This window comes from Rana temporaria, chromosome 11 (assembly GCF_905171775.1).
Source record: "Rana temporaria chromosome 11, aRanTem1.1, whole genome shotgun sequence".
NCBI lineage: Eukaryota > Metazoa > Chordata > Amphibia > Anura > Ranidae > Rana > Rana temporaria.
Window position 1 is genome coordinate 38,828,966 of NC_053499.1, and position 16,228 is coordinate 38,845,193.

At 41.8% G+C, this 16,228-nt stretch overlaps 1 protein-coding gene across 3 annotated transcripts in view; it reads right to left on the reverse strand.

Annotated features, from left to right (window-relative positions):
* Positions 1–16,228, reverse strand: part of PTDSS2 (phosphatidylserine synthase 2) — a 100,528-nt gene that overhangs the window by 37,521 nt on the left and 46,779 nt on the right. For all 3 annotated transcript variants that reach the window (XM_040328362.1, XM_040328364.1, XM_040328363.1), the window contains exons 2-4: positions 15,525–15,626; positions 3,321–3,403; positions 165–232 (exon numbers count right to left, since the gene is read on the reverse strand). In XM_040328362.1, the coding sequence (XP_040184296.1) occupies positions 165–232; positions 3,321–3,403; positions 15,525–15,626 (253 nt within the window). The remainder of the gene's footprint in view (positions 1–164; positions 233–3,320; positions 3,404–15,524; positions 15,627–16,228) is intronic.

Below are 16,228 nucleotides of genomic sequence, written 5' to 3' on the forward strand. Positions count from 1 at the left end.
AGTGTTAAGGGTAATTTTGAAGCGTGACATGTTGGGTATCAATTTACTCGGCGTAACATCTTTTACAATGTAAAAAAATAAATAAAAAAACTTGGGCTAACTTTACTGTTGTCTTAATTTTATATAAACAAATAAAAAAATAAAAGTGAAGCCAAATTTCTCACCTGAAAAAGAATGAAGATGAGAAACAGCTCATACACCACACTTACACAGAGCCAGAACCTCCAGTAAGCTGAAAAACACAAAGCAATGCAGTATATTAGGCTTCATTACAGACATTATCAGTATAGAAATTATCATTTAAGGCAACTTTCTAAACAAATGGTCAGTTTATTAGCCTTCAGACTTTAGAGGGGCCGGACTGTGGCGAGGAGTAGAAAATGTCCTGGGGTCATGAGCAATGTCTCATCATTGGTGTCAGAGGGAGGAATAGTGTCTCATCATTGGTTTCAATGAGAAGAGTAATGCCCAGTCAATGGTGTGTCAGTGAGGAATAGTGCCCCATCATTGGTGTGTCAGTGAGAGGAATAGTGCCCCATCATTGGTGTGTCAGTGAGAGGAATAGTTCCCCCATCATTGGTGTCAGTGAGAGGAATAGTGCCCCCTCATTGGTGTGTCAGTGAGAGGAATAGTTCCCCCTCATTGGTGTGTCAGTGAGAGGAATAGTGCCCCCTCATTGGTGTGTCAGTGAGAGGAATAGTGCCCCCTCATTGGTGTGTCAGTGAGAGGAATAGTGCCCCCTCATTGGTGTGTCAGTGAGAGGAATAGTTCCCCCTCATTGGCGTGTCAGTGAGAGGAATAGTGCCCCATCATTGGTGTCAGTGAGGAATAGTGCCCCATCAATGGGGTCAGTAGGAGAAATATTGCACCATCGTTATCAGTGGAGGGAATAGCCCCTTCGTTTGCGTCAGTGGGAGAAACAATCCCCAAAGGGCCGGATAAAAGCAAGCAAAGGGCCAGTTTGGAGACCACTGATTTAGGGGTTACTAAAAGTAAATATTTTCTAAATAAATCTTCAGCACATTCAGGCATTTCATACTGCTATGATATTAAATCGAAAATCAGATGCCACCTTTAAGGAAGACAAGAGAACACATGTCCTGGGGCTATGCAGGGCTTTAATCCCCCCATCCACAGCACTTTATACTCACCAGTTTCTCTTCTCCCTCATTCAGGGCTGGGAGCAAAATTGAGTAGGTACTTCTAGGTATGTAGAAACATGGCGTCATCTCAGCTGTCATAGGGTGTCCCCAGACCTGTGTGATCTAGGGATCTACTTTCACCTTGTATGAATTTATGTGTCTGTGGAGATCTAACCTTTGCAAATTTCATCTACTGTGTTTAAAACCGACTCCCTCTGCAGCCACCTCTTTTCTTTATTGCTGTTCACCAATTACCAAAATGACATGCCAGGCATCACAACTGAAATCAGTGCATTTTAGACAAACTCCTTAAAGGGGTTGTAAAGGTTCATTTTTTAATTTTCTAAATAGGTTCCTTTAAGCAAGTGCATTGTTGCTTCACTTACCTTTTCCTTCGATTTCCCAAAGTAAAACACATTTAGAACGGAAATCCAAGGAAAAAAAAAGGTAAGTGAACCAACAATGCACTAGCTTAAAGGAACCCATTTAGAAAATAAAAAAAGAACCTTTACAACCCCTTTAAGTATTTTCAGCTCACATTGTCCTGAAAGTTTACTTGGACTTCAACTTATATATTTTAAAGTGACTGGGCAGTAATGATGAACCCACCATTGTGGTCCGGCTCTACACTTTCCTATCAGTAGTTCGCAGCAGGTTACAGTAAAGGCTGCACACTGCTTAACGTGGGACTCCAACCACATTTTATTGGTAAATGGAGGGGTAGGGTAAAACATATTGCAGGTATATCCAATTAACCTCGTCACTGGGACAGCAATAGGTGGCAATCCTGGCAGAGGTTATAACCCTTCCCTACTCCATTAAAAAAGTTTGTAAAGACAGTATTGGCCCCTTTTACACAGGCAACTCCGCTAAGCGGAATCTGATTGCTCAGCAGGGGATCTCTCCACAGATACCCACTAAGCAAGCAGATGACAGGTTTGTCTCCTCTCCGCTATGCAGAGTGGACACGGACACAGTCCTGCAGTCCTCTATGGGGCAATCGGATTGAAACTGACCGCTTGTCCATTTCACTAGACCAGGGATCCTCAAACTACGGCCCTCCAGTTGTTGCGGAACTACACATCCCATGAGGCATTGTAAAACTCTGACATTCACAGACATGACTAGGCATGATGGGAATTGTAGTTCTGCAACAGATGGGGGGGGGCGTAGTTTGAGGATCCCTGCACTAGACCAATGTTTCTCAACTCCAGTCCTCAAGTACCCCCAACAGGTCATGTTTTCAGGATTTCCCTCAGATAAAACAGCTGTGGTAATTACTAAGGCAGTAAAACTGATCAAATCACCTGTACAAAATAATGGAAAGCCTGAAAACATGACCTGTTGGGGGTACTTGGGAACTGCACTAGACAGACGGGGAATAGAACCACCATCCGTCTGCTTTTGGCAAACAGGATCAGTTCAGATGGTAGCGGGTGTCAGTGGTTTGTGTCTGCCAACATCCACCGCTCCATAGAAGAAACTGGAGGGTCAGATCAGGTCCGCCTGAAAAACCTGATTGGATCGCCCGTATGAAAGGGGCCTTTGGGTTTGTGCAGTGAAAAACAAAATTAAATCATTGAATTGTCTGTTTGCTGGAGAGTCAAATCTTTTGGCAGGCAATGGAGTTCATAAATGCATCTAAACTGACTTTTAATCTGCGATTTTCCTTAAACAAAAAAAAATAAATAAAATTTGAAATTATATATATATATATATATATATATATATATATATATATATACATACACACACACACACACACACACACACACACACACACATATATACACATATATATACATATATACACACACACACACACACACACACACATACATATACATACACACACACACATACACATATACATACACACACATACACATACATATATATATATATATATACACACACACATACACCAATCATGTACCTGAAAAAAAGGACAAAAAAAAATGTTACTGATCCGCTGAACGTTCGTTAACTTGGTACATTTTGATGTATAGTATTATGATAAAGTGGTGAATAAGGAAAAATACAAAGCCAGAAGCTGTCCAATCTAGGAGCCAGCAATCACTTTGAATATGACATAGGTGCTTGGAAATTGTCCAGCCATTTACTTATGCAAGAGAAAATTGCAAGCTATTAAACACAATAAAAATACAAATGCAATACCTGGGTGAGGTCTTGAAAATGGTCCATCTTTGGCTTGTGTGACACCAAAGCAAAGGAACACCAATATGCTGGCCACTATTCCTCTAGAAAAAAAATTGAACACAAAATGAAACCACAATTTGTTAAAAAACATTCCACTCAAGAGAGATTTTAGTCAAAAGGTATTTTAATATATTTGAAAAACAGCATCCCCATGCCATGAATTCCAACTCATTTTCTCCACCTGGGGGTTCCCTCCAATCTGTGTGTTCAAGCGATTCCTTTTGCATGGGAACGTGATTTATGGCAACATTAGGAGTGCAGTCGCAGATCTCACCAATAGATTCCCAAGATATGAGATCATCTCAAGCATCTAGCAGAATCTCAATTAGTTTTAGGTTGGCTGGCTAGAACACATACAGTGGATATAAAGTCTACACACCCCTGTTAAAATGTCAGGCTCCCGTAATGTAAAAAAAAAAATGTAATTAGACAAAGATTAATCATTTCAGAACTTTTCCACCTTCAATGTGACCTATAAACTGTACAATTCAATAGGAAAACAAACTGAAAACTTTTAAGGGGGGGACGGACAAAAAAAAAAAAAAAAAAAAAAACTAAAACAATGTGGTGTGCACACCCTCTTATCACTGGGGATGTAGCGGTGTTCAGAATTAAGCAATCACATTCAAACTCATTAAAACTGGAGTCAGTACACTCTTGCCATCATTTAAAGTGCCTCTGATTAACCCCAAATAGAGTTCAACTGTTCTAGTAGGTCTTTCCTGACATTTTTAGTTGCATCCTACAGCAAAATCCCTGGTCCGCAGAGAGCTTCCGAAGCATCAAAAGGATCTCATTGGTAAAAGGCATCAGTCAGGAGAAGGGTACAAAAGAATTTCCAAGGCATTGGATATAACAGCCCTCAAAAAATCCACTCGCCTGCTCGCATTTTGCGAGTGGATTTTGAGAGGGGGAGAGTGTGGGCTGCCTGGGAGCGGGGGGGCGAGCACCGCCATCGGCCCGGATTGTATTGCCTGTGTCCCAGCGATTGTAGGGGATGAGAGAGGAGAGCCGCCACCTGGATAATTAGAGCGCTGGGGAACATGACAGCTTTCATTACAATAGCTGTGTGTTTCCACGCCGTGCGGCGCCATATACAGCCCCTCCCCCTTGTCCGGGCACTTTGATAGACAGATCACCGCCCAATCCTGAAACTGGGGACACGGGCAGCACCGGCGGACCGGGACACGGGCAGCACCGGCGGACCGGGACACGGGCAGCACCGGCGGACCGGGACACGGGCAGCACCGGCGGACCGGGACACGGGCAGCACCGGCGGACGCGGGCAGGCTGCATTTTCGGGTATGGAAAAAGTTGTTGTTAATATTTTTATAACTTAATTCTGCATAGAACATTTAAGTGTAATTTCATGAGATAATATATGAGGGCGTGTTTAGGGGGGGGGGGGGATTAGGGGCAGGGTAGGGGTTGGGTGGGGCAACTGGTGGCGAGTAACCCTCGAGGCCTGGCTATTAGCTCAGGATTTGAAATTTTGAGCCCTGAGATATAAACATGGAATACAGTTTTTTGCAAAGAAGAGTGGACAAATATTTCCAAGTCAAGATGTGCCATGCTGATAGACGCATACCCAAAAAGTCAAGAAGGTGCTTCAACAAAGTATTTGTTTTAAGGGCGTGCACACTTAAAAAAACGATAAAATATGGTTGCATATTTCGACTTCCCTTCCCACCACCTAAAATATTTCAGTTTGTTGTTCAACCGAGTTGTACAGTTTAGAGGTCACATTAAAAAGTGCAAAAAAAAAAAAAAAAAAAACTACAGAATTTATCTCATTTTTTTACATCACAGAAACCTGACATTTTAACAGGATGGGTGTAGACTTTATATCCACTGTATTAAGATTTCAAAAAATGCAGAGGCAAAACATTTTTAAACATTGCAAAATTGTTTGCTAGAGATGCAGACAAACTGGAAATACAAGTGCCATAGAACTTGTTTCTTTGTGCGAGGCACCGGTACATTGTGACCTTCACATCCACTCCAAGTGTGTGCATTCACGAGACTCATGACTGGCAAGCGTGAACAGTACAAGGAAAAGTGGGCAAAGTGTCATGCTAAGTCACATGGCCAAAGCACTCTGAAAGAGAATAGTTAAAGCACAATTCCTCCTTGGGACCTATCTCTCTAAAAGGCAGAGATGAACAAATGATGGCTACTTTCTAATAGTAGAACACGAGTGTTGACTAAATTAAACTATCCAGATCAGAAGACAACGATACTTAAAGTGAACTCTGATTTTTACCTATAGGCAAGCCTTATTAGCAAACTGATGGTAACCAAGCACAATCCATCCCTCTTGAGTTCCCACCACGGCACTTATAGAAAAATGTTACTGCTAAGAAATTGACAGCTGTCACTTTAAAGATAATCAATGTGAAATAGTATTTTAACCGCTTAAGACCCGGACCATTATGCAGGTAAAAGGTCCTGGCCCCTTTTTGCGATTCGGCACTGCGTCACTTTAACTGACAATTGCGTGGTCGTGCGACGAGGCTCCCAAAAAAAAAATTGGCTTTTTTTTTTTACAAAATAGAGCTTTCTTTTGGTGGTATTTGATCACCGCCGCGGTTTTTATTTTTTGCACTATAAACAAAAATAGAGGGACAATTTAAAAAATGTAAAAATTGCAATTTTTTTTACTTGTTATAATAAATATCCCCAAAAAATAGTTTAGGCCGATACATATTCTACATATTTTTAGTAAAAAAAAAATATCGCAATAAGCGTTTATCGATTGGTTTACGCAAAAAGTTATAGCGTTTACAAAATAGGGGATAGTTTTATGGCATTTTTATTAATATTTTTTACTAGTAATGGTGGTGATCAGCAATTTTTTTCATGACTGCGACATTATGGCGGACACATCAGACACTTTTGACACATTTTTTGGGACCATTGTCATTTCACAGTGAAAAGTGCTATAAAAATGCACCGATTACTGTGAAAATGACAGTGGCAGGTAAGGGGTTAACCACTAGGGGGCATTAAAGGAGTTGTAAAAGGAAACTTTTTTTTTCCTGAAATTACTGTTTACAGGGTATAGAGACATAATAGTTAACCGATTCCTTTTAAAAAAAGATAAAAAAATCAATCATATAATGTACCTATAGTTTGTTTCGTCTTCGCATGCAGTTTCCTGCTTCTGTGATGTACAGAGACTCAGAGCCAATACAGGGCAGTGATGGTTTGTAAAACAAAACTGATTGGTGTTGAGGGGTTTTAGACACACTGTAATCACACCTCCTTGATTAGTGACCACAGAGAGAAAGCTCGCATGACTTTTTTTCATCAGGAAACAGACAACCAGGAAGTGTTCAGAACAGAGAAGAATTACAGCAACATCAGAGCAAAAACGAACAATGAGGACATGAAACCAGGACTGCAGTAAGGTAAAGGAAGCTATTTAGCTAAAAAAAAAAAATCCTTTAGTGATCCTTTAAGTGTGTCCTATTGTGCGTTTCTTACTGTAGGGGGGCGTGGCTGGATGTGTGATGTCACTGATAGTCGTTCCCTATGACAGGGAACAGACGATCAGTGACAAGCCACCGAGAACGGGGAAGGTTTGTTTACACTCCTCTCCCCGTTCTTCAGCTCCTGTGACCCGATTGCGGGACACTGGCGGCGATCGGGTCCCGCGGTCACGGAGCTTCGGACCAGGTCGCGAGCGCGCTTCCGTGCCATTCTGTCGACGTATATCGTTGTGCGGCGGTCCTTAAGTGGTTAAAAATAAGTGGCACTAAAAATGTCCAACAAAATTTCTGTTCGAAACAGATCCAAAAAGTGACAGCGTTACTATTTTTATAGAGAAACACCCCGTGATACTTGAAAAATAGGTGTACAAAAACGTATAAAGTTCATAAACTGAAATTCAAACATTGGATGTGTGTTCAAATCTAATCGTCCACCACACCCGAGTGCCAGCGATTCCTCTCCCGTCAGATAAAACGCTCACCAACTCTATATGCCTTACACTCTCGTGCTTGGCGTGTAAACATAACCAAACCCCACAGAAAGGTTTACCGAATATTCCAACTTCCAGCTGTGTGATTACCAGATCTCTCCACATGTAAATAATGAAAAATGTGCACAATAGTGTAATACCGTAAAACCAGTTTTAATAAAACACTGTGCAAAAACCTTCAATCATTACACTTACATAATCTCCTTTAAAATCGAGCAACAATATCACAGCAAATTTTCCAATGGATGCCTCAGCCAGTGAAATGTGGTCATGACGGACCCAAGGTAAGCGGGATATAGTTTCACCACCACTCGCTCTCCCCCGCTTGGAACTCCGCTTCCTGACTTGGCCTGGCACGTCACGCGTCAGAACGTGGTTTTACGGTATTACACTATTGTGCACATTTTTCATTTACATGTGGAGGGATCCAGTAATCGCACAGTTGGAATATTCGGTAAACCTTTCTGTGGGGTTTGGTTACGCTTACATGCCAAGCACAAGAGTGTAAGGCATATTTAGTTGGCGAGCGTTTTATCTGATGGGAGAAGAATCACTGGTACTCGGGTGTGGTGGATGATTAGAAGATTTGAACACACATCCAACGTTCGAGTTTCAGTTTATGAACTTTATACACCTATTTTTCAAGTGTCACGGGGTGTTTCTCTATAAAAACAGTAAACACTGTCTGTCACTTTTTGGATCTGTTTCGAACAGACGACATTTTGTTTGGACATTTTTAGCACCACTTATTTTTGAACACTTAGGCCCCTTTCACACGGGGCGGATCAGATATGATCCGCCCCGTGAACCTCCGCTTGATCAGCGGGGATCACTCCATTGATCCCCGCTGAGCCGGCGGATGACAGGGTGGTCACAGCAGTGCACCCGCTGTTTAACAATTTGGAAGCCTATTAGGCATCCTGATTAGAGCCATGGGGTCTATTAGAGCCAACGGCTCTAATCCAGCACTTTCAAATATACCCCCGCCTCTGTAATTCAGATGCCCGGCACCCAACAAGCAGCCAAACACCTGAATAGGGGGCAACAGCAGCGACAATAGATTCACACCCTGTGAAAGGGGCGGCGCTCCTGCGCCCTCTATGGACGCACCGCCACTGGGGTCAGGAGAGAGCTACGGGACATTCTTTGAAAAGCGATAAAACACTGCAGATATATGTGCCCAGCTCAAATTTCATGAATTGGGTTTACATCTACTTTAACACTGTCTCTATAAAGTAGATTTAAGGCCCATGCAAACTGCAGCTCAAAAAAAAAAAAAGGAAGGAAAGAAAGCTGCTTTTACAGGCAATTGAGCTTTTATTTCGACTTGAGAGGCGTGTGCTTTTTTATGCAAGTTTTTATTGAGCTTCTCCAAGCTCCTTTGAGCATTTTTTCGCAAACCCTCCTAGATAGTTTTTTCTAAACCACTGTATAAACAAAAAGCTGGAACAAACGTTTTTTTCATGTTTGAGCTTTGTGCTTTTTTAAAATGCTTTAGAGCTCTTTTGGGGCTTTAGCTTCTCTCAAAAACGTGATTTTAGTGTGGGGGGGGGGGGGGCGTTCTGCCTGTAGTGTGCATGGACACATTGGCTAACATGGAGGGGCATTTCTTGGCAGAAAAAATAAGAGCTCAAAAGCCTGTAGGAACCGCTCCTTTGAGCCCTTACACAATCTGTAAGTGCAAGTAAAACAGTGTTTTTCAACCAGCTGTTTAGAGATTACAAAATAGTAGAAAATGCAGGTAAGAGGTCAACCCGTTTTCTCATTTGTTGCCATAATCCTCCAAGTTCGTGAAAAAACAAAAAAAACAAAAAAAAAGTTTAATATCTATTTTGACACAAACACTTTACTACATGAAAAGAAAAATGTGGCAGTTATTCATTTTCCCACAACAGACTTACTGCAATCATATGGTGGAGGGAAAAAAAAAACAAAAAACCTCAGCATCAGTTCCGAAGTATAAAGGAAGCTTGAACACAAGGACTGAGTGCAGCAGGACAGGAAGGGCTGATTGAGGACAACCACTTGTAAACTTCCTTGTGCTCATATAAAACAAGGAGCAAACAGGAAATCGGGGACTAAAACTTGTGATTTAGGAGCACAAAATATCACATGGGGTTAAAACTGATCTGGTTATTAATAAATATTTTATCTGGATGTCTTTATCCCTGCCAAGATGGAAATGTCTGTTATTAAAGACATCAAAAGCTGGCTAAGCAGACACTGGGGTGGGAAAAAAAAAAAAAACACGCACACAAATCTAGGAACCAATCCTGGAGCAAGCAGGCAATTTTTAAAGCCCAATTGAACCCTCTTATAATAATTACTGTAATGCAATCAGTCTGCATATACAGTAATAAATCTGATCTGAGGCAAAGGAAAAGAAACATTCCAGCCAACTATTTGCCAACTTTTTTTATATTTTATATGCAGCCTCGTTTTATTGCTGTGATACATTGAAGCAGACCTTCACTAACATTTAAAGTGATATAAACCACCACAATATCATGGACACGTTCACCCCGTTCCTGCACAAGTCATATTGACCATCTCAGCACTGTCACACCGACAATTACATAGTCATGCAACACTGTACCTAAACTAATTTATCATTTTTTGAGACAGATGGAGCTTTGTTTGGTGGAAAAATAAAATATAAAAGCACTTTTTTGCTATATTAAAAAACAAAAACAAACAAAAAAGTTTTGGAAAAAAAAATGTTAGTTAAAAAAATTTGAAGTACAGTAATGTAATTGTATTAATTTTTTTGGGGGGAAATTAAGAAATAAAATGTGTTTTTCCCACAGCACAGACATACTTGGAACTACACCCCAAAACACATTCAATGCCTCCAGAGTATCGGGACCACATGTTTTGGGCTGCAACCAACGATTTTCATAATCGATTAATCGGATAATAGCCTTTTAAAAAAAAAATTGCATTTTTTTATTTTTTGGGCCAATTTGTTGTTAGGAAGATTACAAAACACAAATATGCTTTTCTGCAGCTTCTCCATTGAAGTATATTGAACCAAAAAAAACAAAATGGTCCCGTTTTGCATTAAAAAGTTCTTGCCCTTTCCAAATACGCAGCAGCTAAAAAAAAAAAAATCATGGATGTGAACGTGTCCCATAGGAAAACATGTAAATGACATGTAGTGCGTTTCTACAAAAAGCACCAAAAAACAGAGGTGCGACCCCGGCCTGAGAGATGTTTAGTAACATAATGGGGTTAAAAAACAAACAAAAATAAGTACAAAATAATCGCTATTGTTCATTTTATTACTGCGGGACAGAGAAAGTAATATTTACAGTAGCGATTTGCTTTTTTGTACTATAAAGGGCTAATTTTAGTTTTTTAACCCCCATTATGTTACTGGCCGATTAATCGAAAATGAAAATTGTAATCGATTTCATAATTGATTAGTTGTCGATCGATTAGTTGTTTCGGCCCTACACATGAGACTTTTTCAGAGTCCCAAAATCCAAGGAGCACCATACCATGCTCTTTCAAGGAGCATAAGTTACACATCTAGATTTCTTGACTCCTAAAAAAAAAAAAACCTTTCTCCTTGGGGTCCAACATTTTCTGCACCAGGTACCACCCCAATATACATATTGAGCATGCAAAATCCTTATCCGAGCATGCAGCCTGGCAGGATGCCCCCCCCCCCCCCCCAACCATACCAGGCCACATGTTCACCACAAGTGGGAGGGTGTGTGTGCTTTCCTGATAAACGATGTCACATGGGGGCAGTGTCATCTTATTTGGTTATTGCCTAGTTATTTAAGAAGTCAGGAGTGGAGAAGGCGGGGGGGGGGATATCTGGGGGCTCCCCTATGCCCCAAAACACCACTGATGCTGCCAGCCGATGACTCACTTAAGTCCCCTTTCACACTTATACGACTTGTCTCACGATTTTGGACTGGTGGTGGACGCATAACAATGCCTCCTTACTGCCCGTCAAAAGTTCTCTGAAGAGCCATCCGAACAAGTCAATGCACAATGACTTTTTTTTAAAGTAAGCAGGTACAGTACTTGTAACCCGTCGTTACTTTTGTTTGGGACATAGAGATGAGGTGTTATAACCCGTTGGGAAGATTTAACCTCTATTTGTCCTGGTGAACCAGGTGTTCAGTACAAAAAGTGACAGGAAAAATCTAAAGTTTTTGAGATGTCACCAGACCACCTTCAATTTTGCACACACTTTAAAATAGACCTTCTCCCAGACTGTAACAAAGAAAGTAAAGCCACCATGCAAAAGATTGTGAAAAAAATTTTTTACTCTTCCTTGCAGTTTTCCTTCCAATAACTTTTTCACACGTCACACTCTCCAGCACACACTTCTTGTGACGGCCATTTTAAGAAAGGACAGATGATCCAATCTCCTCTGCCCTTATCCACCCCCTCGTGCCCACGTGACTCTAGATATAAATCTGAGATAGGCTAGGTTCACACTGCTGCGCTGCGAATTTGTTCTGTTTTTTGTCCTGTGTGAGGTGCGAATTTACTGCGATTTTACCGCGAATTTCAGGAGTTGGACATAGCTGCAATTGATGTTCTAGCCAATGGAATCAGAATGTACAAAAAAAATGTGAACCATCAATGCGGTTCCAGAACGATTTACATTAAAGTCTAAGGAGCTGAATTTGCATCGCACACGGATCAAACTCGCACAGGACCCTTTTTGCACGCAACTTAAGAGTCGCACCGCACTGATGTGAATGGCGCTAATGTAAAACAATGTTATTTAAATGACTTGCGAAGTGTGAACCTAGCCTAATAGGGGAAAAATGTCTCATGGCTGAAATCTTGCAAATGTGCACACTTATGTTCCAGGAAGGCACTGGGTGAGGTGTCCTTCCCAAGAAGGCATCTGTGAGGCTCTGGCTACATCACCAGTGCCTCCAAAGATCCAGACATGTTATGTAGGTAAACGCAACAACCAAAGGCCTGATTTCCACCACAATAGAAAAATATAGCCATTATGAGCACTTACCCGTCTGCCTCCATTCTGCTGTGAACAGCTCTTTATGGGAAAGATTATTTTTTTTTGCGAAATGGAGACCCCCCCCCCCCCCCCCCCTCAGTATTTATGTCCAACTAACCACTACTATCCTCTTCATAATTATATTACTGAACTTTAGCGTGTCTGCTCCTGATGAGTGGTCTTAAACCACAAAAACGCGTCAAGCTACTAGACTCATATTGCTCATCGTGTTTATAGCTTGCCCTTCAACACAGGAATAGAGGCCAGAGATCATACCGGCATTACCGTGTAATTTGCTTGTACCCACTTATGATTTTGGTGGTTTCTTATCTTATCCAGCAATGCTTTACATTACCCATGTTATTACACATTCTAATTGTCTTTGCCAAGTGATATTAGTAACTTACCGTATTTATCGGCGTATACCGCGCACTATTGTGCCCTGAAAATCAGGGCAAAATCGTGGGTGCGCGATATACGCCGATACCCGCTTTCCCGCCACGAGTTTGAATACTGCGCCGGCATATACCGAGCGCAGTACACTCGTGAATCTTCGGGCAGTCTCGGCGCCTCTCGCACTGACGTCCTGAGCGTACAGGACGTCAGCGCGACAGTTGCCGAGCCTGCCCGAAGATTCACGTGTACTGCGCTCGGTATATGCCGGCGCAGTATTCAAACTCGCGGCGGGAAACGAGCGGGAAGGACGCCGGACCCGCCGAAGACGGACCCCCGACCTGCCGAAGAGGACACCCGAAGCCGCAGAAGGACGCCGGACCAGACGAGGCCGCCGATGGACACCGCGCAAGACACCAAAACCAAGTACTAAAAAACGTTTTTTCCACAGGATTGGGGGCCACTTTAGGGGTGCGCGGCATACGCAGGAGCGCGTTTCACCGCGATAAATACAGTATATGTTAACTACTGTTTACCAGTGTACTTTTTCTAAATGTTCTTGTTAATTGATACCAGCCTATTAGTATGTTAACTAAAGTGTATGCTTTATTAAATATATATCCACCAAATCATTCATTTGCAATCATGTGCCACCCCTTTGTTGCTCGCCAGCCAAATCGCTCGCTTGCACTGTGATGACTAAGCATTGTTCATCAATGTGAAACGCGTCAGCTCTATTACCCCACTGTTTGCTGTTTTTTTTTGTAGTGTTTTTTACTAGAATAAAAAAGGCACAAGCTTTTTACTTTTCATTGGAGTGCGGCTGTCCACAATTCCTCTTCTTCCATTTATGCTCGCTTGCACTTTCTTCTACATATTGATAGGGATGGAAATATACAACCTCACCAGGTTGCAATTTCGCTCAAAGTCCCAAACCCCCCCCCCCCCCTTTCTTCATTTAAATTTAATTCAGAAGTGCTTTAAATTGCCAATAAGAAAAAAATCCATGGATTTTAATTGTACAGAAATTGATGAAAGAATCAGTTTATTCAGTATAAATCCTCAGTAAAGGCAGCAGAAAGGCTGCATACTATAAACAATGCAAGTGTATAGGAAACGTCTGCCCTACTTAAAGTCTTTGTTTCATCTGCTAGCATTGTTAGGTAAAGCAGGATACAAAGTCATTGCTTAATAACAGTGACAGGTTACACAAAGGTAATCCCTGAGCGCTATGCTAAATAATATCCTACAATGGTTAATACCCTCAAGACACCTTTCTCCTGGCTCCCAGGGACAATGGAGCATAAACCGTCAAGAAAGATGAAAATGATCTATACTTGGTATATCGAAGACTGGTTATGTGAATTACTGAAACCTACAACCATTTTCGCATTCGCTACGTCGCCGCTAGTCTAGTTTCCCGTTGCAAAGTTAGTCGTTTTTTTTGGTGCCCTAACTTTAGTCAGCAAGTGTATTGCTGTCTAAAGTATGGCCGTCGTTCCCGCGTCGAAATTCAAAATTTAACGTAGTTTGCGTAAGCCGTCCGGGAATACGGAAGTACGCTACGCGCGTCGTCGTTAAAAAAAATGATGTCACGGGGCGCAAAGCACGACGGGAGTTAAGAAACGGAGCATGCGCAGTAGGTCCGGCGCGGGAGCGCGCCTAATTTAAATGGTACACGCCCATTTAAATTGGCCCGCCTTGCGTCGGCGTAGTTTTCATCGCAAGTGCTTGGTGAATCAGGCACTTGCGATGAAAAATTGCGGTGGTGTAACGTATCTAGGATACGTTACGCAGGCCGCGATTCTATGTGAATCTGGCCCTTAAAGTCCAAATCTTTTTCTGACACTTAAGTTAAAAATCTATATTTGTGCTTGAAAATTACGTGAAACCCCCAAACATTATATATTTTTTAGCAGAGACCCTAGGGAATAAAATGTCAATTGCTGCAAATTTTATGTCACACTGCATCTGCCCAGCGGTCTTTCAAATGCAATTGTTGGGAAAAAATACACTTCAATGAATAAGAAAAAATAAATAAATGGTAAAATTAGCCCAATTTTTTTGTTTTAATGTGAAAGATGTTATGTTGCGAGAATCGGGAGAGAATTGTGATCTATCTTCCAAAAAAAATTGTGATTCACATTTTAGCCAGAATCGTGCAGCTTTATGTGAGGGGTGTTTTTAAGAATAATTAGGAGTTAGTCTTTACAACCACTTTAGGTAAAACAAACCAGTAAAAGATCTTAGCAATGGACAGATTGTAGAAAACAGTACTTTTCTTCAAGCTCAGCAAAAACCTAGCACACAATCTACAGATTCTCAAACACCAACTATAAGGCCTCATGCACACTGGACGTTAAACTAATAATAAACGGCAGTAGATTTGCAGTGAGTTTTTTTTCAATGTTTTTTCAATAGCGGTATTAAGCGTTTTTCCGGTGTTAGCAGTTTATAGCTTATTTTCTTTCAATGCATCAAAAAAAAAAAAAACTTTAACACACTGACGAGCCACATTTGAGCTTTTATCAGCGTTTGACGATACAGCTAAAAACAGCGGGGAAAACTCCTCTCGGAACCCTTTTTACAGCCAAAAAACAGTTGATAACAGCCTATGTGTGCATGGACACATAGGATAACATGCTGGAGAGTTTGACTGTAGGAAAACACACACACACACACACACACACACACACACACACCTGAAGCCAAAAACAGCAGCTGTAAAAACGTCCAATGTGCATGAGTGAGGCCCAAGAATTATTTTGCAGAAGAGAACGGTAAAGAAATTTTATACCTTTTTGTATTATAGGCTGTGTCTTGTGGAGTTTCTTCAAGTAATGTGACATATACCAAAGAGCATGTCAGGATGAATAGCACTGTTAGTGTGTGAGCTCTCCTAAAAAAAACAGACAAAAAGTGGTCGTATTATAAAATATGTGACAAAAACGGTTGATAGAGCATGTCAACTATGTCATAACATTTTAGCAGTTAACATACACTACATAGTCAAAAGTATTGGGACACCTGCCTTTACATGAACTTTAATGTCAGTCCATAGGGTTCATTATTAAAGCGGTAGTTCACCCCCCCCCCCCCCCCGACACGATTTTACCATCGAGACAGGCATTGTAGCGCGAGCTACAGTATGCCTGTCCCGATTTTTTTAACCCCGGACTCACCTTGTAATCGGAGATCGTATTTTTCGGCTCCCGCGGGGAATGGGCGTGCCTATGGAGAGGGAGGATGATTGACGGCCGGCCCTGGCACGTCACTCTCCCCGAAGACAGCCGGAGTAGGTCTCGGCTCTTCACGGCGCCTGCGCACAGGCTATGCGCACGCGTCGTGAAGACCAAGCCTATTTTGGCTATTTCCGGAGAAGCGTGACGCGCCAGAGCCGGCCGTCAATCATCCTCCGTCTCCATAGGCACGCCCATTCCCCGGTATCTTCGATCTACGCGTACAAGGTGAGTACGGGGGTAAAAAATTCGGGACAGGCAT